We start from the raw sequence: 27999 nt of genomic DNA, 5'->3' as shown, positions 1-27999 counted from the left end.
TAAAGTAACTAATTAGTTTAGTGCTTGCTCACTATATACCTAATTTTTATACTTAATTTAGTTGTTGCTCATTATATACCTAAATTTTATAAATATACAAATGTTCTAAATTATTAAATTATTAAAGTAACTCTCATTTTTTTTACTATATACTTAATTTTTATAAAATATATACAAATAGGATCAAATACACTCTAAATTTGTACCCTATTCTAATCATACATATCTAGACTGATCTCTGTCTTATTCACAACAGATTAAGTAACCTTATATTGGTGAGTTCCCAGTGAAGATGCTCACGCATCAAACCACACTATAAAATGAGAAATAAATAATCCAATTGAGCATGGCTTAGTTGTCCAACTCCAGCAATGGTTATATTGCTATTGAATTAAATCGCTTAGTAAATTAAATATCATAGTTGGAACAAAAAATATTCAATAAAAATTGAGTATATTTGTAAAGAAAAAATGTTAAAAATAAATAAATTCTCTGCCATCATATACAGATTATATTTCAAAATTATTGTAATGTTGTAGGATACAGTTATACTTTCACTGGGAACTCACCAATAATCTCCACAAGAGCATATACCATCCTTAAAATGGTGGAACCGATTGGTGTCCCTAACGACAATTTCCCGTCCAGCAATCTTGGAGATAAGCTTTGCAGCAATATGACAATCTCCGCAAACACGAAGATTTTTTGTGATTCTGATTGGAGAATTTTGAGTATTCAGCAGAGCAAACACAATGGCTAACTTTTCGCTGTGGACAGCAAGATGGCATTCCTTGTCCTCCTCCTCCACATCATGAAGAGCAGAATCGGTTTCAGGGACATAACCTAACTCTTTCATCTTCCCCACTAGCACACCAAGCTCTTCATAGATCTCCTTTGATTGTGGATGCAACGTGTCACCTGCGAGAAAAGTATGAACCTGATTGTTCAGCTCAACATTGCTGATTCCAGGTGTTTTTCGAATTCTCCTTCTCTTCATTAATGATCGAACAGCAGTAACTTCTTTCCATCTTCCGGCCTTTGCATAAATATTGGATAGCAAGACATAGTAACCTGATTGCTCAGGAGCCAACTGAAGTAGGTTGTCAGCTGCTAAAAGCCCAATGTCCATGTTGGAGTACACACGACAAGAACTAAGCAGCGCACCCCACACCCTTTCATTGGGCTCCACCGGCATCTGCTTGATGAAATTGTAAGCTTCATCTACTTGACCGGCACGCCCTAAAAGATCTACATAACAAGCAAAGTGTTCAATTCTTGGTGTTAAGTTATATTTCTCTGTCATCTGTTTAAAATAGATTTTCCCTTCATCTAGTAATCCTGAATGGCTACATGCCGAGAGAATTGCGACGAAGGCAATTGAATCTGGGCTCAGACCAGAATTTTGCATTTCTGTAAAGAGTTCCACAGCATTACAACCTTGTCCAGCCATAGCATAGGCAGATATCAATGAAGTCCATGAAGCAACATCGCGAAGTTTCATCCTATCAAATACTTTTCTTGCATCATCTAAACATCCACACCTAGCATACATGTCTATTAATGCATTTTCCAATAGCAAATTTGGACACAATTTCTTCCAATCAACATATTCATGAATCCTCCTTCCTAACAATAAAGCCGAGAGATCCCCACAAGCTGGAAGAACACTAGCGCAAGTGATTGCATCAGGTTCTACCCCAGTTTTCTCCATTTCTAAATACAACTCTACAGCTTTGCTAGGCATAGAATTTTTCATATACGTGGCTATCATCACATTCCATGAAACCAAACTCTTCTTGTCTAAATTCATAAACATATCCCTAACATACAAAACATTATTAGATGATGTGTTACTTACAGCTGGCATGAGACTAGCCAATGTACCTGCATCTGGTTTTTGTTTCAAAGCCTCCATTTCCCGGCAAACCTCCAATGCATCATCAAACTGCATATTCTGCGCATATCCTGCAACCATTGAGTTCCACGATACAACATCCCTGCTTGGCACTTCATCTAGAGCACGCCTTGCCTCGAGCAAGCAACCACATTTCCCATACATTGCAATGAGACCATTCCCAACGAACACATTTGAATCAAGCCGAACCTTCAGCAGAGCTCCATGCAGCTGCAACCCAAAGCTCAAATTATCAGAGCAAGCCTTCAGAACACAAGGGTAAGTATAATGATCTGGACTAAACCCACCATTAACCATGGCCTTGAAAACATGCAATGCATCATCAAACCAATGGTTATTGACATAACTTCTAATCATGACATTATAGAACACAACATTTCTCTCAGGAATTTCGTCAAACACCTTCCGTGCAAACAAGGGTTCACCACAAGCAGCATATGCTCGCATGAGCTTGATTCCTATAGATGGGTTGTCATGAAAACTGAGGTAATAAATCTTGGAGTGGACACTTTTCAAGGTTTTTATATCTGGGTATTGGTCTAATGCTTTGCCCAGAAGTTCCTCATAAAAGAAGCGGGTTTGTGGGGATGACAAAGTTTTTATTTTTGAAGAAACGAAGGCTTTTAACTTGAAAAAATGAAGAGGTTTCATGAATTTGAAAATGTTATTTTGTCTATGTTGGATTGCATGGCACTGTACCCACTTGGAGCTTCATTAGCACCAGAAACCAATACAATCCAAGGAACACACGCTAGTTGGTTGCGAAACGGTGACGGTGAGGAAGCTGGTTCCGTTTGGTTCTGCCGCCGGCGAAGCGAGCGCAGGAAGGCGGCGACTGCGCTTGAGACTGTGAGGACACAGAGCGCGACGAGTGGCTGAGTCCAAAACGGTGAGTGCCAGACCGAGAGAGAAGTGAGACACCGGAGACCAGAGTGACGTGAGACGGTGAGAGAGCTTGAGGGAGAGAGAGTGGCGAGAAAGAGACCAGAGAAGAGTGACGTTGAGGCTTTAGGGGTGGGTACTGGGCAACTTTGATTTGGGCTTGAGCTGTGCCTATCTGGGCTTGAACAATAACTTAAGCCCATATTCAGAAAAGATTTTTAAAACTTTTATCTTTTCCATGACCAAAACCCAAAAACGTTAATCTTTTTTAGTCTTTATGGTATTTTTATCAACCAAAACAAAAAAAAAAAAAAGATACACAAGGACCATTAATAAAAAAAAAAAATCAGATTCACAACAGATTAGTTTTTTGTCGGTCGAATTGGAAGATATCGTGAACAACCAAATAAAAGAAATACTCATGCAATTTAGGCCATAACATATTAACATGCTTTTTTATACGTTGTACCCAAATTACCAAATACAAACTTTGGCAATGCCAAGTGGTGGATAAGAACCTTAAAAATGTTAGTAGTGGATAAGAATCCTTAAAAAAATTGGGTATGTGAATATATAGTGTGTGAATTCGTGATATAATATCTAAGATTAAATATTGTGTAATAGTTAGCTAAGTAGTCTTCTAGTTTTAAGCAATTTAGTAATAATACTTTAACATATTAACTAGAGATATAAATAAATAAATATATTTTTAGTGAATTAAAAATTTTACAGATATTATTTTAGATGTTGTCTATTTTAGGTGCACTATTAAAGAATGTCCTCTTTCATGAGTTTTTTAGCTATTTATAGAAATAAGTTTGTATATCTTTATTTAGCTTTTCTAATTTTTTTATTTCTTCAACGAACTCTTTTTGAATTGTAGACCTTACACACTTCCAAAGCAACCCTCTAAGCTGATTATCCTTTCACCGTTTGTTAAAGTTCCTTCATAAATACCAAACACAGAATTTGTGATGGACATTTAGGAATACATCCTGAACTGCATGGATAAGTCCCTGCATAACCAAAAAGTCAATACAAAATAACAAAAGTCTATAATCGAGCCTCAAAAAGGTCCCTCATATTATAATAATAAACTCAGACTGGTTCCTAAAGTTGTGTAAGTGACATCACATTGGCCTTTTGACAGAATAAACAGATACTACCGTATATAGCAACCATCAACTATGCAGCATACAGTTTATACAACAACTACTCAATTGTTTTAAATAGCAGTAAATAGATTTATTATTTATCACACATATATAACAATAAACAACAATATTCTAAGATATTTAACAATAAACAACAGTAAAAAAATTCACTAATCATCAGTTATATCTCATAATCTTTGATTACTATCATTAATTAAGATATCTAGCAATAAACAATAAGAATACCTTTTGCATGTCTGAAATAAAACACTAACTATGTTATTTGTAATCAGTAATCACCTAAGTCTTGATGCAACAATTCCAGAAACTATCGCAAATTCTCCGTATTTTCGATGGACACAATTACATAAGCAATCACATAAATGTGATTGTTTATGTCTTGACCAATGCCAAAGAAGATTTGACCACCTATTTTGATCTTAGAATTTTTGAATGATGAATAATATATATAATTTTTATTTTATTTTATGTTAATTTTATAAATATACAAATATTCTAAATTACTAAAGTAATTAATTAATTTAGTGCTCATTATATACCTAATTTTTATATCTAATTTAGTGGTTACTCATTATATACCTAATTTTTGTATCTAATTTAGTAGTTGTTCATTATATACCTAATTTTTATAAATATACAAATATTCTAAATTACTAAATTATTAAAATAACTCTCACTTCTTTTATTATATACTTAATTTTTATAACATATGTGTTATATATGTAGTACAAATAAGATAGAATACACTTTAAATTTATACTCTATTCTACTCATAAATATCTAGACTAATATCTATCTTATTCACAACAGATCAAATAATCCTCCTTACTCGAATAAATTGGGCCGGATTAGATATCCACGGAATATTAAACAAAAATATTGCTACTATATTGCAACACAAAGAAAGTCTTTGGAAGAATAATTCGATGGTCGTGGCTCCTTCTCATCATTTTCCAACCACGTGTTTCTATGTGCCTTCCTTCAAAAGATCTTTCTCTTCATTTATTCGGCAGCGATTTACTACCTCTTTTCTTTTAAACCAAAAAAAAAAAAAAAAAATTGTAGAGTTGATTGATAGTAGCTTAAAGATAAGGTAAATATAAAAAGATATTAATCATTTAATATTTTCTTTTCATAATTTTTCCAACTCTGACAAGTCTAGTTTCCATGTGTTACTCGTGAATTTAAACACGAAACTAAGTTCCCAATGGCCGCAAAAAGAAAGAAGAAAAAACAACTTGTTTGTAATAAGTAATAACTAGTCAGATTGATGAACAAGTGTGAACTGTGTTCCATTTATTTGGGGCGTCAAAAAACACAATGTCAAACAACAAGTACAATTCTTAGCCCCTTTGGATTTATATTCATAGTCACCACACAATGACATTAGGTTATTAGTTAATTAGTAACAACACGACATACATTGAATATTCATCATTTGAAACTTAAAACTATAGTTCTATTTATGTTGAAAATATCAATACTTCTACAAATTTAATATATACATAGCTCAATTTGACTATATTTAACTGCTTAAACTTTTATTCTATATCTTAGCTTAGCAACTTAGTATTATATTTAAGAGTTTAAAAATGTATGAAGAAAGCATCTTAAAAAGAGACGGCAAAAAACCTTAAAAGTAAAAACCGTTTCAGTTGTTAATTTATTATTAGATTCCATTACTATATTAGTGGATACATTTGTACACTCACATATACTAAATATAACACAATAATTAAGCAGTAGTTATAAACACAAGGTGCACCTAGTAACAACCATTTTCCAGGTATAAAAAAGTTTTATGTTTTATTTCTTCTTAAATTCTTATCCAATTTTCAATTAATAGCATAAAATACTACTAAGAAGAATATGAATTTTCTTCTAATTGTCCAATTTGTGTTAAAAAATTGAAAAAACTCATAGTACACAAATTGGACCATACGAGTTGTTTGATTTTAAAATTTTGCTTAAGAAATCGCTTGGTCCGACTTGTGGTTGAGCAAATATGAATTTTGGAAGCTAGAAAACGGACCCTCCGAGTTGTTTGTTGTTGTCAAATTTTTTATGAAATGGAATATCAAACGCAAATCGGATCAAGTTCTGTTCCACTGACACCACATGGCTGTGAAGCACCTATATTCCCCATATCCGAGTCCAACACCACTTTTACTTCTATATTCAAATTAAAAAGTTACATTATTAACATAAAATAATTTTATACTTGTATTTAATTACGTAACGCCATATCACTAAAAATAACTATCTTTTTACATTGACTACGTAAATAATTATCTAAAAAATGTAATTACATGAACTGCATAAAATAATTTATACTATGCATTAAAATTAAACTCTTTAAGATTTTGGAGGTGTGACAAGAATTAAGAAACGGAGAAAGAGAACAAACAAAAAATGATGAAAAGTCAACAAACAGTCTCCATCTTCAAAGCTGCTTCTTTTCCATCTCCCACCCCAGTTGCTCGTCAATGGTGACTGCTCTCTCACTCAACCAATCACATCATTTTCACAAATTTAATTTTTTCTAGTACCTCAATTCCCCAACAAAGCTCTCATTTTTAACCAAAATTTTAGCATATAAAATGTTTTTTTAGCTGTTACTATTTATATAGAGTCTTTCACTATTAAAGTTTATTTCTTTTCTTCCTTTAAAAACCAAGTGAGAAACTCTGAAAGAGGTAGTGAGTTATCTCCATCATCAGAGAGTGCCATAATCATCATCACTATGAGGAAAGGACTTCTGGGCCCCAGTCTCAAGCTCTCTGTCCCTGCTTCATCTGATCAAGCTTCTTTTTCCAAGTTCCTGTGAGTCTCTCTCTCTCTCTCTGCTTATGTAATTGAATGTGATTGTTATGTGTTTGTGTTTTTGACTAACTGGGATTTGTTTGTATTATGGGATGTGAAAATTGCAGGACTGAAAGTGGAACCTTTAAAGATGGGGATCTGCTTGTCAACAGGGATGGAGTTAGAATTGTTTCTCAGAGTGAAGTGGAGCCTGTAACTTATTTCTCTATCTCAAATCTTTTCCCTTTTTTATTTTTTGTGTCTATATGTTCTTATCTTTGCACCTGTTGTGTTTGTGTGTATGTGTGTGCGTGGTTTTTTTCCTTGAATATAATATCCAATTGGATTGGTTAGTTGTTTGTCCAACTATTCTGTTGCATTTCATATATTGGATCTATGAATTGCCTTCTGTGATGTGAAGGGATTCCTAAATTTTCTATTAAGTTCCTTGTTTCTAGGCTTCCAAACCCAAATGGAGCATATTTCTTAGCTTTTGCTACTGTTTTGAACTGAAGCAGATATTGTTACATAATTTAATTTCTGTTATAATTTCTCCTCTTGATTGCTTTCTCTTTAAATGGAGACTCAAGCTGCATAAAATTATGCATTTTGCTCAGCTGAAGTCACTCAATTCACCATCACGAAATAAACTTGTTCTTGACCTTCATTTCAATTCCATTTAAACTTTTTGAGTGTCTCAGTTCAAACTTGTTCATGTTAAACTCCACACATGTAGTTATAATGAAATCTAACTCCCAGAATTATGCTTTTTAATATAATGAGGGCATGGTTTAAAGATTGGATTCCTGCACTCTTGTTTTGTCTTTTCATATTTTTGGCACGAGACATATGCTGGCTGATTTCTCCCACTCTATGTTAATATATGGCCGTAATATGTCATATTATCAGCCACCTCCAAACCCGATCATGCCGATAGACAACCAGCTAAGTTTGGCAGATATAGACACAATCAAAGTGGTTGGAAAAGGAACTGGAGGGGTTGTGCAGTTGGTGCAACATAAATGGACTAATCAGTTTTTTGCATTAAAGGTATACTCGATGCATACTGCTAACTTTTTTTCTTTCACCTAATTGGTTTATCTTTTTGTATTGGCAATGTCTAGCGTATAACATATCATCTTCCCATCTCCAACATGTTGATTTCGCTGAACACTGGCATTCAAAACTTGCTATCTTCATTCAATTTCCATGCCACTTTAGGGGACATGCTATGTTAAATTTCAGAAAATGTTCTTTTCTTTAGAGTACGATGATTTAATTTCATCATGGGTAACTCAATTTCATTCAAGTAGTTAGTTAAACCATTGATTTGGATTTGATATTCTGGGACATGAAATAGGGCAAGTGATGGGGTAGCATATCTCATGTAATGGTTTCCCTATTTGCTTTTTAGTATTTTTTAAATTTCAGTCGGTTCTCTGCATGCTTGTAAGTTAGCAATCTAGTTTAGTAGCTTGAAATGCTGCTGCTTCTATATAATAATTTTTACAAAGTAATTGAACTGATGAACTAACTTCTTCCTTAATGCTGTTATCCACTGTGGTCTATTATCACTTGTGCATGATTTCTTCTCAATACAGGAAATTCAAATGAATATCGAGGAGTCTATGCGAAAGCAGATAGCACAAGAGCTGAAAATTAATCAATCAGCACAATGTCCTTATGTTGTTGTCTGCTACCAGTCATTCTATGCCAATGGTGTTATATCAATCATCTTAGAGTACATGGATGGAGGGTCCTTAGCGGATCTTCTGAAGAAAGTCAAAACAATTCCAGAAGCTAATCTTGCAGCCATCTGTAAACAGGTGAGGAAGCCAGAAACTATACCTCAGTTTTTCACCCAAAATTCTTTTCTCTGAATCCCGAATCTGCGTCCATTTCTTTTATTTTTTATGTAGGTGCTAAAGGGATTAATGTATCTTCACCATGAAAAACATATCATCCACAGAGACTTGAAACCTTCTAATTTGTTGATAAATCATAGAGGTGAAGTAAAGATTACTGATTTTGGTGTGAGTGCAATTATGGAAAGTACATCCGGTCAAGCAAATACTTTCATCGGCACATTCAACTATATGTCTGTAAGTATTATATGCAATATATTTGTCATTTTTCTCTGATCACCAAGTTGTAAACTGTTGCATGGAACTTAACATCCGCTCTACCAATTTTACAGCCAGAGAGGATCAACGGTAGCCAGCGTGGCTATAACTACAAAAGTGATATATGGAGCTTGGGATTAATATTGCTCGAGTGTGCTATGGGGAGGTTTCCATACACACCACCAGATCAAAGTGAGACATGGGAGAGTATTTTCGAACTTATTGAAACCATTGTAGATAAACCTCCTCCTACTGCTCCATCAGAACACTTTTCTGCAGAATTTTGCTCATTTATATCAGCATGGTATGTGATACTTTTGACTTAAGTAACATGCCAAAAGAGAATAAAATAAGACATTAAATAACACTAGTGTTTTCTTAGAAGTCGTAATGAAATTAGCTTGGATGCTTGAGGAGCCTATAATTTTGTAGAATGTCTATAAATGAATAACAATAGTAAAAGTTTTTTCTTAAATTTCTCGTCATTGTGTGATTCTTACGAGACTTCTAATCTTCCTTTTCGATCTCCTCTTCGTTTAGCTTACAGAAAGACCCGAAGGATAGACTAACAGCTCAGGAACTTATGGTAGGACTAAATCTTGATTCTTAGCTTTTACCATGCACACAATCATCTTCCTGACACAATATATCTGATTGAAACTCCAGGGACATCCTTTTGTCAGCATGTACGATGACTTGCATATAGATCTTGGAGCATACTTCTCCAACGCAGGATCTCCACTCGCAACCTTATAAAATTTGGTATGCACTAATCCTGGACTTAATTATAAGCAGAAGAGATTTTTTTTTCCTTCTATATTTGTTGAATTGGTAAATATATACATGGTTATGTTTTCGAGCCCTTATCTTCAATTAGAAGGATCCGTTTTTATGAAAGCATGTCCTAGGTTGCCCAGGAGGCTGAAACAGTTTTTTTTAAGGCAATATAATCCTTTTTCAGATATAGTTTCATGAACTACAAATGATGGGATTTAAGATACTGATATTTCATTATATATTAATGTATTTATTTATTTTGTAGGCTTGCTTGGCATATGAGCAGTGGTAGCAGATGATTCAAATTCAGAGGCAGTTCCTGAGTCATGTCTAAAAATTCTGTATTTTATTATTGAGTGATTGAATTTCAAGAGTTTGTTGAAAAGCTCTTTATGTAAGGGCCAAGAAATTGCAACAGTTGGCTGTTCATGAGGAATTTTAATTCTGAAATTCAAGTTTTAGGGATCATTTGCAACAAAATGTTTGACCTTCTAATGATTTTGCAACAAATCATATCACTAGGATTTACCAAAACTGTTGAAATTATATGGCGCTCAAACTTTTAATACACATAAGTTCTCTCGGGCTGTGCTAATTGAAATAAAAATTAAAGATATGAATTCAGAATGCTTTTAGTTTTAGCTATTCTTTAGTCTTTTAAAACCTGCACTTCTGGCTGAAGGATCATTCAAGCTATGTTTGTGACTTTTATATTTGGTTAAACCTTGTCAAATTGTTTAGAAATGCTTATAATCAAACCAAAGTGTGGTTGCTGCATAAGTTTAGAACTAAGTTCTGATCATTTGAACATCTATCAAGAAAAGTTAATAATTAAACTTTTCAAATTTTTTATTCTTGGAAAGCTCTGATAGTCATAAAGATAACTTATCCAAGGTGAAGGTATCATTGTACAATGCAAATTTAGCATACATAACTTACTTAGCCCTGTGAAAAACTGGCGGGCTAAATGTGTTAATACTTAATACTGCCAAAAAAAAAACTGAAAATCAATAGGATAGTAGTTGAAGATATTACATATGTAAAACTTAACGCTAGATAACATGTATTTTGTTTATGCTTTTCTCTTAATTTTTCTTTGAGCCTTCAAGTCTATCACAATTACAGAGATGTTATCTTTGCTTCCCCTTTGGAGGGCAAGTCTAGAGAGATACTCTGCAGCAGAGTGAGCTGCAGGGTCAACTCCTTCTTCAACTTGTTCGGTCATTGACGCATTCTCGCCATACTTCTTGTGCCAAAGAAGGATCCTCTTCCGTGCAACTTCACAGGCTTCTTCATTTGTCACCACATCCCATAAACCATCACTAGCTAGAATAAGGCACTCGTCATGTTTCTCCCGTTGCACAAACTTCACTTCCGGTTCTGGAATAATACATGGTTTCAAGTACCTATCACCTATTGGACAAGAACTAAGATGATTAGACTAATTGCAAGGAACTAAATGCTATATTTTGTAGCAAAAAAGAAATACTTTTTCGTAGTGTCCTATACAAAGGCTGTACCATTTTATTTATTTTACTAGAAACCATAACCCTTATCAAGAAAAAGTTTACAGTAACTAGCATCACTTAAAATCCAACTACATTGACATAAATATGCTGCAGAGATGCCAAAGGCAGATACATACCTATGGATCTTGACATTGCCAAAACGCCAAGAACTCGGTACCCTTGCCAATGTATGACCCTTCCTCCTGCAGCTTCTATCCTTGCCCACTCATCCTCCCTGTTTGGCTGCAAACATGTAGTAAAGCCTCCTCTATCAGATGGCTCCAATTTTTAACTCATGAAAAACATTGTGAAAATAGAAAGAAGTGCCTTACTTTGTGGTCAGCAGACAATGGAATGGCTTCTTTTCCGCGATACAAGACGGCTCTTGAATCCCCACAATTTGCGACTATTATGTGTGATTGATTCAATATGGCAACCACTGCAGTGGAGCCAGCAGTCTCAGGAGCAATTGGTTCAATCGTAGACTCTAGTCCACCAATGTTATTTCCGCCATTACCAGCTCGAATTCCTCCAACTTCATCATCAACTTTCTGAAAACAACTTACAAATGCTTTCTTCCAATAGTCCTGTAAAGAATCTCCCAGTTCTGTTTCTGCCAAACTTGATTGTGCAGCTTCTATCTCCTCAATCAAAGCTGAATGCAGGCGTTCCCGGCAGTAATTGGCAACCTACCAACCAAAAAGAACAAAAAAATAAAATCCAGTTAGCGTCAGACTTCAATAAAAGTTGTATAATTTTATTTTGATAGTGATTTTTAACTAATACCTGAAAGCCTCCATGTCCATCATAGACACCGAAAAAGTGGGCTAATGAGCATATTGTGTTATCGTTCACATGGCTATCTGTTAGCATCTTTGAAGGAACTTGAAGAAGTTTAGGCTTAACAGCTATAGCATCTTCCATCTCTGGTCTTTTTCCACAGATTGATGAAAAACCACAGAGAACACGACTACTCACTTCCGAAGCATTCGGGTTGCTTGTTCTGTTAGCCTGATCAAGAGGTGCAGCACAAAACTTTGGATCAGACCCATCCAATCCCCTTGGATCCTCACTCTCAAGATCCATTGCAACAGAAACTGTGTTCTCCTCTGGCTGCAGTGCTGGATGTGTCTTGTTTAATCCATACTCAGCATAGATTTTATCATCAACCCCGATGATAACTGGCGAATCTATCTCAGAATAAATGGCCTTCAAGGATGCAGCTTCCTCCCCAGAGGGGCTGCGTTTGTCATTGGAGCTTGAACTATGTAGACAACGAAAATCCACAGCCAGCATGAATTCATCTTCCTTCCTTGGTGGGTTATGGCTTTCTCTCAAGACCCAATTACTGTCACATTCAATAACCATTTCTGAGACAACGGCAGCTCCAACTTCATTCTCCTTCATCTCTGCAGATACCGTAATTTGATGTTTGAGACTTACATCAGAATGATTATCACTTCCAACAGAATATGGTTGGCAACCTTCCACTGAAGGATTTAATATTAAAGCTGCAGCAGTATTTGCCATAAGCTTTATACCAGTTATCTCCACGTGGGTTGCCACTGCTGACTCCTTCTGAATCAAGTTCCCAATTGTAAATGGCACTGCAACACTAGAAGATATTTCCTCCATTCGTTTACTTTGCCTTGTAGCAATAGCCTTATCCTCTATAGTATCCAATAAGCTATGCAAAGCCTTTAACCACTTTTTTCCCTTGCTTTTCCCTTAATCCTCTTTTCTATGGCTCAATCAGCATCAAAGGCACCAATAAGGCTCCTAAGACAAGTAATCAACAAGTTTAGAAACAACCTTCCCTAGAGGCACTAAAATTAAATGCAGTGTAACAAGACTCATTCAAAAGCCTATATTTATTGAAGCAGAAAAGCTGACGCAAGAATAACACACTAGATCCTTTTGTGAAATTCACCTGATTTTGGCCTTGATCCTATAATGTAAGAGGGCACAAGTGGTGCTCCAAAACCTTATATTCCTAACTCCACACCAGCCCTCTGATCCCTGGAAGGATACACAGGCAATTTTTTATTTATTGAACCAGAATCATCATATAATTGACAAAGTCAGTAAATGTTTTGTCTCTCTCTCTCTCTCAAACAAAAACAGGAACAAAGGAAATGGGGTCATTGGAAATAAAAATAAGAAATAACATAGGAAACAAATAGCAGAAATATGAGAAGAGAGAGGTTCCCTAGATCTGAGATATCCAACATCAGCCATTGAACATAACTCCCCATGGTATCGACAATTATGTTCCTTTCATGTGTCAACTACAACAAGACCACCTCAACCCCTCAAAAGCATATTGATTGCAAATATTGGTCATGTCAACAACTCCAATCCCACTAGGTCCCTTCGTTATATCTATCATGAACTATTCCTAGATTTCATTCCTTAGTGCTCTTAGATTTATCTCTAAGGAATAAAAACAAACAGTTAAAGGGCATAACATATAGTAATCTGAATTGTTTTGCTTACCTTCTCAAAAATGAAAGATAGTGCATGTAAAGCCAAGGAAGGGAATGAAGGAGGAGGAAACAGAACAGAAAGCCTCAAGTATATGCAGTTATTGATTGTTATTATTGTTGTTGTTATTGGTTATTTAGTAATTAAGTTAGGAAAATGAAATGAAAGCACAAAGTATTTATTTCCTTCAGGAGTTTTTTATTCTTTCTGATAAGAAAAAGAAAGGAGTTTCAGCTTTGGAAAATAAATAAATTTAGTAACATAAATAATTTAATACGCAACACGTGTCTCTTTTATTCCTTATTTATTTTTCCTTATGTTGGAAATTTTCAAAATCCTTTAGAATGAAAAAGTAAAAGCAAAAAAGTAAAATGTATTATGTAATGTAATTAGGCATGACATTTATTTTATTCTCTTTCTGCTATGGTAGGATTATGCAAGAAATTGACACCTAGCCCTATCTTTTTGTGTTTTGGTTGATGAGTTTGGTTACATCATTATTTAAAGAAAGCATTTCTTTAAACTACCAATACAAGATTAAGACGTGGAAGTCATTCTAATCTTAAAATTCAACCCCTTCTCTCTTTCATCCATTATGGACGGACCATATTATCTTTTATTATTACAAGCATAGTCATCATTAGCTAATTTATTAATTAATCAAAGATCAAATGTTGAACAATCGACAACATTGCTTTACTTAAATACATTGCTAATCAATAATTATTTCGAATTTTTCATTAAAATATATTACTTCTAAAACCTTTTTTTATTTTAAAAGAACTTTATTATATCGATTATGTTATATGTATATTAAAACTAGTTACTAAAGTCAATCACCAATATAAAATATATATTAGAATATTAATACACATAGAAAATAAATTAAATCACATATATATTTATACAAAAATAATTTAGGCTACGTTTGTTTACAAAGACAGGATACTGAGACATGGACAGAGAGACACAAAATTATGTTTGACAGAAGAGACATAGACAGAGACAGTGTGTCCAGAGACACTGAATTAGTGTATTTTGTGTCCATCCTGACAGGAAGGATATGGAGACACTAATAAAGGACACAACTTATTTTTCATTTTTTTTTATTATTTTTGTTAATTTTTCATAATTATATTTTTTTATTATTATATTTTTCATCTCAAATTTTTTGAATGAGAAAAATGAGAATAAATTAGATTTTCATAATTTGTTCTAATTTATCACCAAATAGAATATAAGAATACAAAATTTTGTATCTCTGTCCATCAGTGTCCTATTCTTAGAAACAAGCGCAGCCTTAGTAATTGATTTTAATGACTGATTTTGATGTGTATTATTATATTATTAAATAAAATAATGGAAAATTTCGGAAAACAAGGAAAGGAAAAGCAGAAAGGCCAGTACGAGGAGGCCACGTGCATGGGCGAGAGAATCGAGAAGCTCAGCACCAAGGGAGATGTACGAAATTATTATATAATAAAAAACAATAAAATAAATATATAGGTGCAGATGGGGGAACTTTTTCTTTTTAATATTGTATTACTAGAGGTGAAATCCTTTATCATGAACCAAATTGTGTGTTGAACACAACTATGGCCATTTACAAAACGTCAATGACGTTTTGTGTTTCTTCAATTAAAATAATATTTTTCTAACAAAACGTCAGCGACGTTTTGTGTTTTAATAATTAAAATAATATTTTTTTTATTACAAAACGTCAGTGACGTTTTGTTCTTTGATGATTAAAAAAAATTTTTTATTACAAAACGTTAGTAACGTTTTGTGCTACTACCACAACCCTGTAGAACACCAAAATCATCAAATATTTTTGTATTTCACATTAAAATTATCCATATATAAAAATTTTAGCCGCAGATGGGGTGCGTGCAAATGGAAAAAATGGAAGAAAAAGGTTTGCTGTATATAGAAAAGAGAGAATGAGGTAATGTTGTAAGAGAGAGATGCATGAACTGACAGAGACAACAAAAAACTGTGAATTATAAAACCAAACGTAACAAAGTGAAGTGAAGCAGTGACAGTTGACGCGTACAACATTGGCATTTGCCATTCCCATGCTCCTAAGAAGATATATCCTACAGATTCTCTTTAAGTCTTTAACCTCTTTCTCTTCAATGTAAGGTTGTCGGGTAAATAATTCATTCTCCTAATGATAAGTCTTTAATTATAATTATTATGAACATCTCCTAAGTTATTAAATAGAAAAGGATAAAGTATTAAATTGGTTCCTTACGTTTGGACGTAATTCTGTTTTGCTTCTTAAGGTTTAAAGTGTCCTATTTGAATCCAAAAAAGTTTCATTTAGCTTCAATTTAGTCCCACCAGAAGTTAAAGATAAATAATTAACAAAATATCTTATATGACAGTAGTATAAAAATAAGGTCGATAATCTAGAGAATAACTACAAACTCCAGAGGCACAAAATCAACCGTAAATGCATCAATATATTTATTTATCATTTTTTTTATAATTAAAATGAAATATTTTTTATAAAACTAAAAAATATTAAATACATGTATTGACTATTGATGCATCCACGTTGATTTTGTGCCTCTGGAACTTGTACTTATTCTCCAAATTATCGACCTTGTTCTTATACTGCTGTCATGTAGGACATTTTCTTAATTATTTATCTTTGACCTCAGGTGGGACTAAATTAAAACTAAATGAAACTTTTTTAGATTCAAATAGAATACTTTAAACCTTAAGGACCAAAACAGGATTACGCCAAAACGTAGGGGACTAATTTAGTACTTTACTCAATAAAAAATTAATATTTAAAAGTTTGTTCTTAAAAATAAATAATAAAAAATAAAAATATTAGAATTGTTTTATTCATATACAGATGATGATGATATCATCATTCCTTAATGCTGTTAGCATTATTTATGCATATAGGTTTGTGCCGAAAGGCAGTGACAGATGAAGAGAGGTTCAACAGCCTTCAGTTTATCTCCACGTGTTGTCTCTCTCCATCTTGGGAGCTGACCAACCGACCATATCATATTCACTCCTCCAATCATTCATCCCTTTCTCTCTCTTATGTCTTCTCTTTCTGCATGTTACCATGTTTAATGCCATTAAATTGAAATAAAGATTTTGCTAATTGAACAAAAAAAGAATATTATTGGATAGTTAACAAGGAAGAACATGATCCCTATGTCTGTTGGAACTTAGAAGAAACACCAGAAAGGTTCTTCAAGGGTTTCTTGGATAAATGTCAAAGGTTCTGACAGATTCTCATCAAGTCCCAATATATAGAGCAGAAATCTGACTCCAGCAGCATCAAGTCAAATATATCATGAGGAACTCAAGTGTAAGGAGAAAGACAATCATGTGAGTTAAGTTATACATGGACAACATACCATCCAAGTTAACTTGAACATTTATGTTCCAACCGAATTTTTATACAAGATCACAGCAAGATTGTTTAACTAAAATCATATCAGAACTTAGAAAATGATATGAAATTGGGAATTCCATTAAGGATTCAGCTTGCAGCTCAATTACTTAAATAAAAATTTTGTCCAAGCACTAATCATGCCAAGAATATCTGAGATTACTTACCAACAAGATGCCTGGTTAATCTTCAACATCTTGAGTCAAACAAGGATATCTGAACTCTCAATGCTTTGTAATGATCTTTTATGATTATTAAAAGATCAGGCAAAATGTGTAAACCAGGTTCACTTTCAAAACCTTTAATTGATAAAAATAGAAACAGAGCGCTTTATTCTTGCAGCTAATAAATCTAACACCCTGATGATGAAAGTTAACCAGAATCTGCTAATCTGATGAAGCATAAATGCCACCGCTTTTCTGCACAAAAGTTAAAAATCTGGACTGCACCTCGATACATAAACAACTCAACTTCATATCTGCAGAGCTCAAAGTACCAACAAAAATCCTATGCTCAGAATAAAAGGGAAAATGATATAAGGAAGAAGGGGGGAAAGGGTTGAAATGGCCAACAGAAGATTGCAACCTGATGTTACTGCAGAAAATGAAAAGCTGATTTTATTAGAAATATTAAATGTATGTACAAGGGGCCTTGTCTCTGATTTGTAAGAGCTACAACCAGGGTACTGTGGCTAACATATAATCTACTAGAAATACTAAATTGTACCTAGAACAAAAAGATCTTTACAGTGGAAGTCACGAATTTCGACACGAGCAAAATCTGAAACAGATGGAAAGGTCACTCAAAACCAACTTGGAGAGTCTACCAAAGAATCTATATAACCTAATTGTGGACAGGATTAGCCATAAGACTATCCTATGTGACTAGTCATTTCTTATAAGTACTTTTTCCTTTGTTATTGGTATAATGAACAGGACTATACAAAGAAAGCAGCTTCAGACCATCATATTCAAGTCTGAAAGGTCATCCATGGGAATTTCAAGGCCCATGAAATCGTTATCTTGTAATCCATCGTCATCAATATTCAACCATGAACCAAGATCCTGACCTTGGTCAGCAAGATCATCAATTCCTGGTAGCTGTAGGTTGGACAAATCTATAGGCTCGTGTTCATCCAAACCACCCAAGCCAAACTCATCCTTTTCCTTGGCATTGCTATTAGTAGACGTTTCATTTGATTTTGAACCAGATGGCAATGCTGCTTTAGGCTGCTCTGATAACTTGCCAACGAGGCCATTGACTGAAACAGAATGCTGTGTTGCTTTCTGCTTAGGCTTTGCTTTGGATTTTCTTTCTCCCTTAGCACTGGATGATGCAGGCCTACCAACTTTTGTAGTTCCATTTCTAGATAGCACCTCTCTGCCATGTCCCTTTCCATCTCTATCCCTCTCACTTCTCTTTCCTTTTGCACTGCTTGTTAGAGAACTTACAATGCCAGGAGCACTTGAAGTACCTATTGTACCACCAACATCATCAAGGGACAATTCCCTCTTCTTCAACCTATTTGACCAGAGGTCCTCCTTCCCACCATTTTGTTCAGATGAATGATTTATAGCAGGGAACATATCTGATGAACTTAGATCATGGTTATCCAAATTCTGACTAAATTGTGAAGGGCTCTGCTGTGAACCCATGGAGGCTGCAAAAAGAAACAAAATGATGGCACTGAACACAGCCAACGCAAGCAGATTAGAGCAGCTATTAAATAAAGTAATGCAGAACACACCTGTTCTTGCTTCCAGAGTAAGGGGAGAAACATATGGTTTTGAGGATTCAGCCTCCATTCCATCTAATTGCCGGACAGCATTAAGCTGGGTAGCAGCAGCAATGAACATATCCTTGAACGAAGACTCACTGAAGCAGCTCTTGCCTGTATCTTCAAACTGATGGCACCGTTCCAATGTCCGCTTAACAAATCCCAATGCAGCTTGCTTGGCCATTTTGTTGCTTGAATTTCGCCCACCCGAGGTACCAGGACCCCAACAAGCCTGTCAATAAACCATTTGTCAGTACACTTTGCCATATGACCTAATGGTCACAGGTTTTAAGCACAGAAAACAGCCCCTTCAATCACAGGTAAAAATGCATATCCACTGCCTCTCCAACAGAGAGTTTTTTTTTTTTCTAATGATATCATAAAAAGGTAATCCAAACCATCAGTATACAGAGTCCACTGAATTCCAAGGCTTGAGCCTAGTTGGCTACCACAGGTAAAATTCCCCTAATGCTCGTAATTCTTTGGACTACACACAAGATAGTTTGCCTTGGAATATGTCAATATATCATGTCTGAATTTATATCTTGATATTTTACTCCCTCTTTCCACTAGTAAATGGTAACATTATATGAATAAGGGGAGTCACACTATATGTTAGGAAGATTACCATGTACTTCTCATAAGCCATTACAATGAGTTTTTCCACGGCACGTCGTTCAAAATCCCTGTTAACCAGAAATTAGCATTTTCATGAGCACATTGTAGGCTAAAAATGCTTAAACTAAGCAAATGATAAGGGTATAAGTAATTTTTTATTTTTATTCAAAACAAATAAATCATAAATGACGCTGCAATTACTTTTCTAGAAGTTCTTTTCCCACTGTGGCAGAATTCAACAATCCATCTAGCATGTCTTTCTTCTTCGAAACCTGAATATTCAAGAAGCAAGATCATAAAGTGAATTGCATATTAAAAATGAAGTTAATTTCAATGTTGAATGAAACTTCTGAACCAAGCCCACATATTTACAATAAACTTGGAAAATGATAGTCCCATGTCAGTTGGTATGTGGGGAGAGTAGCATGGTAAGATTCCTAAAAAATCCCTTCATATTAATTTCCTTTCCCTTCCCTTCTCCTCCATGCCCCCATAAGGGGCCCACTTCTGATTACCATCTTACAAAACTAACATAAATATTGAATGTATAACTATTACATAACAAATCCTAAGTATGGGTAAATATATAACTTGGTCTCAGCTTCATTCAGTACCTGTCCTTGGTAAAGCTCCTCTAACCTAGCAATATCCTCCATTATTCGTTCATCATCTGTGTGTGACATTTCAGGCTTGAAAAAGAAAAGCAAATCAATAAGCATCATACTAGCATGCAAAAAGATTTAATTATAAAAACCAAAAACATCTTACAATAAATCCAATGGTTACATCAATAAGAAGACTTCCAGTTGGAATGCAGAACAAACCAGAACAGTTTAGTTAAATTCATCGGATTTGGCACATAAGCTTACCACTGGTTCCAGGGCAATTCCAATGCTTTGAAGCTCCAAAAGAAGCTTATCATTAATATCTAAGCTATCATATTGCAGCTCTGAACATCTTGATACTTTATCATGGAGTAACCCATTTACAGAGTTAGCAAGGCTTGAATTTAACCCAGTTGATGGAATACGAACTACATCATTTTCACCTTCATCATGTTCTGGATTCCCAAAAATCCGATAACCATTATAAGCAGAATGACAACTAAACTGAGAATTAGTTCGTGATCGATAATCCAAGCCATTCAATTCAAACTCCCCGTCGGTCTCAAATTCAGCATCGTATGCATCAAACTTGAAATCTTCACTTCCACTATCACAATCCTCTGAGATTAATGCTGCTATAAGCCTTTGATAGAGAGGAGTTGAACTATGATCTCCTTTAGATGGTTGTAACTGCTCTGCAATAATTCCAGTACTCCTTTGAGCATCAAGGCCAACATCTCTTTCAAAACCATTCAGCCCAAATCCATTACCAATGGTTTCATCGGTATGCATCGGTGTGCTTGATTCAAGATTTTCCTACATGCCAAATGACATGTTAAAAAAGTATCAAAATTTGATTAATTTGGTCCTATTACAGCTTTCTCTCAAAAAATCCAACTTTTCGAGTAAATTTAATTATGCTTAAATTGACAACAGAAAGTTTATTTACAGACCATTAGAGCATTATAAGCAAAAGAAACTTGTCACTCTTTCTAAAGGTAAAGAAAAGTACCTTCTGCTTCCAGTTAGCAATATCATCCTCAGATATTAAACTGAAGAAAGACTCCATCTGCTTCCAGAACGGGCTGGAAAAGGCACGAGCTGCACCAATATTTTTTTCTCTTCAAAACTACTCCACCAGAAGAACACATATGGGCAACAAATAAGATAGTATGTAGTAAGACACATACCAGAGTTGATAACAGCCTTTACAGCAGCCAACAGCTCTTCTTGTCCATCTTCTGACCCAACTAAACCAATAAAACCAAAAGTGAATAACTATATGCAGTCACAGTGAAAACTTCAGTCAATTGATCTTAAACAGGAACTAGTACCAATAAAGTCTGCTGCTGCACTAACAGCAGTAGGCTTCTGACGTGCATAGGCTTTACGGTCAGAAAGTTTCCTCGTTGGTGGACGACCTGCCTTGCTGCAAGGATTTCATAAATGCAATAAAACGTTAATGTGCAACCAAAAAATCACTGAACAACTTAAACTATTTAAACAGAGTTGAACCTCTCATTCTTCTCTAGTCTTGCACTTCTAAGTTGTTTTGCAGTTCCAATATTTCCAAGCTTTTCAGATGTCATTGGCACCAGAGACCTTGAGGCAGTAAAACCCCGTCCTGTCCTTCCCTGCCTTCGAACACCATCTCCATGTTCTTCTCCAGATATAATCTTATTCTTTCTTGTTGGCAAGACCAAGTTAGACACCTTTTGAATGTTTTGTCCACCTTTCTGTTCAATCTCTTCTGATTTCCTGCTCTTCTCTTTTGGTGGTTTAACCTCAGCCATCCCTGACTCTTCACTTTCAGATAAGGCAGCTGAAGATGAAGTATCGCCCTTTAATTTATTTTGTTGCGAATTGCCAACCAAGCGTCTGGCAAATCCTAGCCCAGCATCATTACCAGCCACATCAGAGACAGCATCCGAAGAAGGAGCTTCATCGTTATTTGAAGCAGTGGGCATGAAATTTGTTCTTCTGGCAGTGCGAGAGCTCTTTTGTGGCCTTTGCCAGTGAACAACAGGTGGGGAAGATGACCGTGCTGATGCCACACGTTTCCGATTGTTTGTACCAACACCAGCAGGAGGCTTTGTGGTGCAATGAGACAGCTCCCAGTCATTAGGAACAGCTGCTCTATGGACAACTGGTGACAACTTGGGGGCAACTCCTGAACTTGATCGTGGGGCCCGAATAGCAGAATTCATCTTTGTACCAGAGGTGGGGCTAGCTGAATTAAATTCATCTCGAACAGTTGCCCTGTGCATAGAACAAAGCATAGACATTGAATAAATTACAAAATAAATATCAAAAGACATTTGAACTATAGTCACAAGGTGTCGAAGCACACAACGAAGAAAAAACTGAACAACCCCATACAAAACAAGAAAATTAGGAGAAAGCAACAAGCAGCGGCGACAAACTTGGGGGGGAGGGGGGGATGTCATCAAGGATGATGATTATAACCAAAAGAAGCGTAGAACTATAAAAAAAAGGGCTCAATGATTTGCACTTACTTGTTAACAGCTTTGAAGTTCACCTTTTCCTTGTCTGAACTAGCAGGACGACCCCGCCTCTCGTTGACAAGGGAACTATTATCTTGGTCATTTCTAGGGGTAGAGGTACGGATGGCCAACCCAGTCTGTTGAGAGATGCCATCTGATTTTCCACTTCCAACAGTTCCATTAGATACCCCTGGCCTACAGAAAGACACAGAAAAATATTGTATTTTTAGGCTAGATCATATCAGGATAATCAAAACGGAATTGAATCATTAAAAAAAAGGAAAAAACTCCTGCTCATAGCAAGAAAAACAGTACATGATATGTTCAATATGCGAATTTTGATCTTTATAATCAGAAACAACCTAGCAAAGTACTCACAATAATAATCAAAATCATGTGAGTTTTGAAGTAAATCCTTTTGCATATACATTATCTGGAGACAACCCCCAAACAGTTGTCTCCTACAAATTAATTTTATTCTTCAATATATATATATATATATATATCCATAAAAAGAAAATTTTAACAAATTAGCATTAACCGAAAGAAGGGGTCATTATTCAATTTGTATCCGAACACAATAGAAAGATTCTTACCATATCAAATTTCATTTACTTTTACCATTTGGTTTGGCCCCCTAATATCTAGCATTAGAATAAGTGAATAGCAAAGAACCTTTAAAAGAATAATGGTTTATACAAAACCTGAAAAATGTAGAAGTTTCAATTTACATTAGCAAAATATGGTGCAAGTTCACAGGTAAGGCATTTTTATGTGCTGTATCTTCGGCATGGTTACCAGTGGATCTACAACATGACGTACAGTAGTCATGGCTAACCCACAATTTTTTCTTAATTTTATAAGAAAATAAAAAATGACCTAAATATTGAAATGAAAATGTATTGAGTATTTACTTTTCGTCAGCTTTTAGTATATACCGTGAGCATAATTTTGTTAGTTATATATTTATAGTTATATATTTATATATTGCCTGCTTTGAAAAATTGGAGTTACATAGATATGCCTAGAGCTTAACCAAACTCAAATTTTTGTGTATGGCACAAATTTGACACATCCTACCAACTTACCAAGAGAGCTGCTAAAAGTATTTATTTATTTATTTTTGCCTTCTTTTTGTTTTCTTGCCTTCCAGCTCTTTCCACAATACATACATTTTTGCCATCATTCTTTAATTTTGAAAAGAATATATTATATTGGGAAAAAAATACTACAAGGAAAACTGCAATGTACGCAACATATTCATACCTGAAAGAATGAGAATCGTTACTCAATTTTGACCGGCCATCAGCAACAAGTCTTTGTTGCATTCCCTGTTTAGTTTCCTGGAAGGTGTTAACAGGTTTTGTCAATGTGTTCGGAGAACCATCTAGTTTGATGCAGGAACGCTTCTTCTTCATTTTTGACTTTTCCCAACCATCACCTCCAATAGGTAAGGTTCGTTCCTCACCCTGAACAGCACCACTGTTGGTAATCCGTAGCATTTCCTTTTCTCTATCAACAGGCCCAGATGGCCTGACGAGAGGATTGGTTCGCACATCCATCTGCAGTTCATCAACAAATCAGCTTTACTCAACAAGTTTTAAGGAATTCCCATGCCAATATGAAAGCTGACTCTCCATGGAAAGAATAAAGGCATAAAGCCACAACACACACATATGCCTTCTGAGAACAGAAAAACTGGGGTAAAAGAAAAAGAAAGACAGAAAGAATTCTCTGTATTCCATCTTTCAGAGAACAAATGCGAACGGCAGAAACCAACTCAAAGCACATGAAGCACTACATACAAGCTTAAAAGGATAGCAACACAATATATTAACACACAAATACTTTCACGAATTATAAGTACATACAAGGATGATATCTTCCAGAGCACCAAGAAATAAATGCTCTAATAAGCAAACTTTGAAGAGGTAGACTTCAACAAAAGTAGTTTTCCATGTATATATGAAGAACAAATATTCCAAAATAGACTATAGAGCTTATACCAACTATAAACATGCAATATTTACTTTAGAACAGTAAAGAACGGGATAAGCAAAATAGGAGCTACTTAAAGGAGTCAAATCCGTTCAATGTTAATACTGGCAAAAAAGAATGGGAGGCGGACCAAAGACACATACCCTGGCATCAAGCATAGAAGTTCGAGTGCGCTTGTTAGGAACAGGATTTTTGGTCCGTTCTTCTGACTTTTGCTGCTCAAGTTCAAAGTACTGTGGCCGCATGACCTTGAATTCCGACCTTACTTATGCTTGGCCCCAAGACTGTCCGATCACCTAAGATGGCATTGGATCGATCACTAGAAACCTTCAGCCCGAGATCTCTTTTTTGAAGTTATACTTGGGAAACCTTGTGGAATACTGATAAGGCGTCACTGAACATTTTCACACGTTCCCTGTTGAATAATCAAATATTACTACTTATTTATACATGCATAACTTTAACACATAGCAAAAACCTACAAAACTACCTCGCCTTCAAATGGCTTGCATACAAGGTATCCTTCAATCGTTTGATTTCTTCTGGTACTAGCTTGCCTTTTGAAGAACTAGACGGAGATTCATCAGGTGAAATTCCAAGTGCAACATTTACATGCCGTTTATAATCTACTTGACGATTAGACTTGTGCTCTCCCGCTATCAATTTTGGATCAAAGTTCACACAATTGAAGAAGTTCACCACATCCCCATGTGTTGCTGAAGAGCTGCTTCTTGACATGCTTGTAAGAGAAGACAACATAGGACTTTCCATGCTTTCACGGAAGCTACCTGATCTATCTAATGAAGCAGCCATGTGGGATCCACGCTGCCCAGTGTACAATGGTCTATCTGGGCTACTGGAAGTTGGATCAAACTTGCTAGATGTTGCCATTGCACTAGTTTGCACACAGCATTTGAGTATAAGTTACAGCCAGAGAGCAGTGCATGACAAAGATATGGCACTAAGCCACATAAAGGGCAAATCCAAATCACCAGAAATCAATTGGACAAAGCACCTGAATGGTCAATATAATCAGAGACAAAAATCAAACTCTTCTTGATGAGATACAAAGATACTTATGTAATATTTTCACATGAATGAATGTCTTGCAACTGCAGATCAGGACTTGACGTAGTAATTCTCAAAGCACCATTCATAAAATGAAACAACTTCAGCCCCCCCCCCTCTTTTGTCTTTGAAGAAAAAAAAATCCAGATATTAAACGCTAAATGCTAACACATCATATGGCACTCAACTGAATAGTTAAAGTTATGCCATTCTCCTAACTGCAGCCACATTGCTCCATTGTATTTTTTCTTACTTTTTTTTTTTCAGAAAGAAGAAAAACCATATTGTGGCAATGTTCATAAAGGTATTTCCAAACATAAAAACCAAACCACAGAAATCTCAAGTTAAGAGCAATGGATCTCATAAAAACTACTTAAAACAAATGCTCAAAAAGTCATCAAAAGGCATACCATTAATACCAATCTACTGATAAATTAAAAAAATGGATTAAATTACTATCTACGAGTCCACATCCTTAAATCACTATTTTATATCTCTGTACAGTATACACCTCACCAGATTGAGACGAAAACTCACTTTTAATAAAACATATAGCACAAGACTGATGACCTAATGTTCTCATAGCAACTCTCTTCACAGTTCACATTACGTAAACAATTTAACTACCTCAATCACAATGGATGAGAAATACCATGAATATTCTTTCCAGGCGAGATGCAAAGCACTGACCTTAATCTTCTTAGCAGCAATAATATGTCATCAAACACTCTTGTGTGAGTGTAGGTATCTTTTGATGCTGCAGATTATTATATGAAGGAATATATTGTTAACAAGGACACCCATGTAAACATTGAAAAGATGAACTGTACAAAACATGTGTATAAGTTTTTCCAAATCTACATAAGCCAGTATTGTGCTCTGCTGACAAGCAAGTCACAAATGCAATCACAAGCAAGTCCGATTGACAGAACTTTACCAACAAGCATCATGATCATACACAGGAACATAGTTTAACAGAAATAAATGCTCAATTTGAATAATGGAAAATCTATATCATCCACATTATAAATGCCACGGAATTTATTTACAGCATACCACATGGAAACCAATGACTACACCCAGTCATGCTGACTGGACTTCAAACCCCAACGCTATCACATTATTATGCTTCATTAGCATAAAAACAGACAGAATGCAAATAATTAAAATAATCGCACAATTCTAACCCCACAAAAAAATATTACCCAAAAGAAGTTAAAAGACCACTTCTCAATGTCCAACTAAATCAAATCATTCTTCTTAATTTTTCCTTCCAAAATTCACCCATCTCTTGTTCATACTCTTTATTAAATGCTCACTATGCACTCTAAACTTCAATAAATTTTTTTAATTATGAAATAGTAAAAAAAAAGTATAATAAATATATAATTTTGGTAAATTGTTATCCAAAGTGGTAATCCGATAAAAATCAACAGAAAAATAAATTGCATCTATCAACAGCATAGCTCGTGTTGCATACAGTGTAGCAACTCCATGCAAGCAAACACCCCTTCCCCCCTTATATTCTTCATCTCAATTTGTTGGCACAATTTAAAAAAAAAAAAATTAAAAGTAAGAGACAAACCCTAGGGTTGAAATCAACCAAAAAAATAAAAATAATAATAATAAATAACAAACTACCTCCCGACCAAGTAAAAGCATTCCAAATGCAAGAGACTAACCCTAGAAGCTGAATCAAACAGGGAAAAAAAATAGGAGGAATAAATTGGAATCTTGCAATGATGAGAAGTTATGGGAATTTTGGTGAGAGGAGAATTTGGTAATTAAGGAATCGAGGTTTGGGTTTTTTCTTCGAATTTGGGAAATTAATGTGCGAAGATTGAGTTGCCTGAGTTGGACCTCAATTTCGTACGAAGCGAAGCATGGAGGCGAGGAGACCGGTGTTTGATCGCAACATTGGACAATTTGATATTACTCTTTTTGCCCATACATTCTGTTTTCAGGAAATTTGTGTTGCCATTTGCAGGGGGTTTTTGGGATACCGACTTTTAACGTATATATAACTGGCAATGAGTTACCAAACATGTGATGTGATATTGAGATGGTGTCACATAATCATGCATGTCTTATATGATATAAAATTTAATTCTTGTATATCTAATTTCTATATTCTTTGCACTTATTAAATAGTGAAATAACTGACATATTTAGCGATATAAAATAATTTAGTGCTGTTTTACATAATTCTTTAAAATTGATTGCTTCATTAAAAATATATAATGCCAAATATTTTTCGATAAATATTAATACATTCTGGAAAAGTGAGAATGTACTTTTTATTTTAAAATTTAAAATTCTAAATACTAAATTCTTAATTTTAA

The 27999-nt window shown here is 34.9% G+C and overlaps 3 protein-coding genes and 1 pseudogene across 8 annotated transcripts; 1 reads left to right on the top strand and 3 right to left on the bottom strand.

The window, feature by feature from the left end:
* Window positions 1–436: 436 nt before the first annotated feature.
* LOC112723666 (putative pentatricopeptide repeat-containing protein At3g49142) lies at window positions 437–2903 on the bottom strand. Of its 2 annotated transcripts, XM_029290379.2 has the most exons (2): window positions 2203–2903; window positions 437–2125 (listed from the first exon to the last, which is right to left on the bottom strand). In XM_029290379.2, exons 1-2 carry the CDS (start codon window positions 2257–2259, stop codon window positions 566–568), a joined length of 1617 nt encoding a protein of 538 aa, XP_029146212.1. In that variant the 5' UTR covers window positions 2260–2903; the 3' UTR covers window positions 437–565. The 2 variants fall into 2 exon arrangements, with proteins under 2 accessions (XP_029146212.1, XP_025630890.1); XM_025775105.3 differs by having other exon boundaries at window positions 437–2892.
* Window positions 2904–6330: 3427 nt separating this feature from the next.
* LOC112723664 (mitogen-activated protein kinase kinase SIPKK) lies at window positions 6331–10208 on the top strand. 2 transcript variants are annotated; one of them, XM_025775104.3, is made up of 10 exons: window positions 6331–6461; window positions 6651–6795; window positions 6903–6987; window positions 7684–7824; window positions 8376–8600; window positions 8694–8876; window positions 8972–9201; window positions 9438–9483; window positions 9564–9659; window positions 9940–10208. In XM_025775104.3, exons 2-9 carry the CDS (start codon window positions 6716–6718, stop codon window positions 9651–9653), a joined length of 1080 nt encoding a protein of 359 aa, XP_025630889.1. In that variant the 5' UTR covers window positions 6331–6461; window positions 6651–6715; the 3' UTR covers window positions 9654–9659; window positions 9940–10208. The 2 variants fall into 2 exon arrangements, with proteins under 2 accessions (XP_025630889.1, XP_072064104.1); XM_072208003.1 differs by lacking the exon at window positions 6331–6461 and having other exon boundaries at window positions 6568–6795.
* Window positions 10209–10502: 294 nt separating this feature from the next.
* On the bottom strand, window positions 10503–13945 carry LOC112723663 (protein phosphatase 2C 50). Of its 4 annotated transcripts, XM_025775102.3 has the most exons (7): window positions 13679–13875; window positions 13113–13201; window positions 12724–12961; window positions 11969–12591; window positions 11515–11871; window positions 11320–11425; window positions 10503–11087 (listed from the first exon to the last, which is right to left on the bottom strand). In XM_025775102.3, the coding sequence occupies exons 3-7, from the start codon at window positions 12815–12817 to the stop codon at window positions 10747–10749; spliced, it is 1521 nt and encodes a 506-aa protein (XP_025630887.1). In that variant the 5' UTR covers window positions 12818–12961; window positions 13113–13201; window positions 13679–13875; the 3' UTR covers window positions 10503–10746. The 4 variants fall into 4 exon arrangements, with proteins under 4 accessions (XP_025630887.1, XP_025630885.1, XP_072064103.1 ...); XM_025775100.3 differs by having other exon boundaries at window positions 11969–12961; window positions 13679–13945; XM_072208002.1 differs by lacking the exon at window positions 13113–13201 and having other exon boundaries at window positions 13679–13880.
* Window positions 13946–17678: 3733 nt separating this feature from the next.
* On the bottom strand, window positions 17679–25553 carry LOC112723662 (uncharacterized; annotated as a pseudogene).
* Window positions 25554–27999: the final 2446 nt, after the last annotated feature.

This window comes from Arachis hypogaea, chromosome 11, assembly GCF_003086295.3.
Source record: "Arachis hypogaea cultivar Tifrunner chromosome 11, arahy.Tifrunner.gnm2.J5K5, whole genome shotgun sequence".
Classification (NCBI taxonomy): Eukaryota; Viridiplantae; Streptophyta; class Magnoliopsida; order Fabales; family Fabaceae; genus Arachis; species Arachis hypogaea.
The sequence above is the reverse complement of the archived record's forward strand: the minus strand, read 5'-3'. Positions and strand labels throughout refer to the sequence as shown.

Coding starts and splice junctions, on each gene's coding strand:
- LOC112723666 (XM_025775105.3), bottom strand. CDS start 2,566: ATGAAACCTCTTCATTTTTTCAAGTTAAAAGCCTTCGTTTCTTCAAAA.
- LOC112723664 (XM_025775104.3), top strand. CDS start 6,716: ATGAGGAAAGGACTTCTGGGCCCCAGTCTCAAGCTCTCTGTCCCTGCT. Junction 6,988..7,683: donor CTCAGAGTGAAGTGGAGCCT/GTAACTTATTTC, acceptor TCATATTATCAG/CCACCTCCAAACCCGATCAT. Junction 7,825..8,375: donor ATCAGTTTTTTGCATTAAAG/GTATACTCGATG, acceptor TTCTCAATACAG/GAAATTCAAATGAATATCGA.
- LOC112723663 (XM_025775100.3), bottom strand. CDS start 12,817: ATGGAGGAAATATCTTCTAGTGTTGCAGTGCCATTTACAATTGGGAAC. Junction 11,872..11,968: donor ATGGACATGGAGGCTTTCAG/GTATTAGTTAAA, acceptor TTTGGTTGGTAG/GTTGCCAATTACTGCCGGGA. Junction 11,088..11,319: donor GGCAATGTCAAGATCCATAG/GTATGTATCTGC, acceptor CTTGTCCAATAG/GTGATAGGTACTTGAAACCA.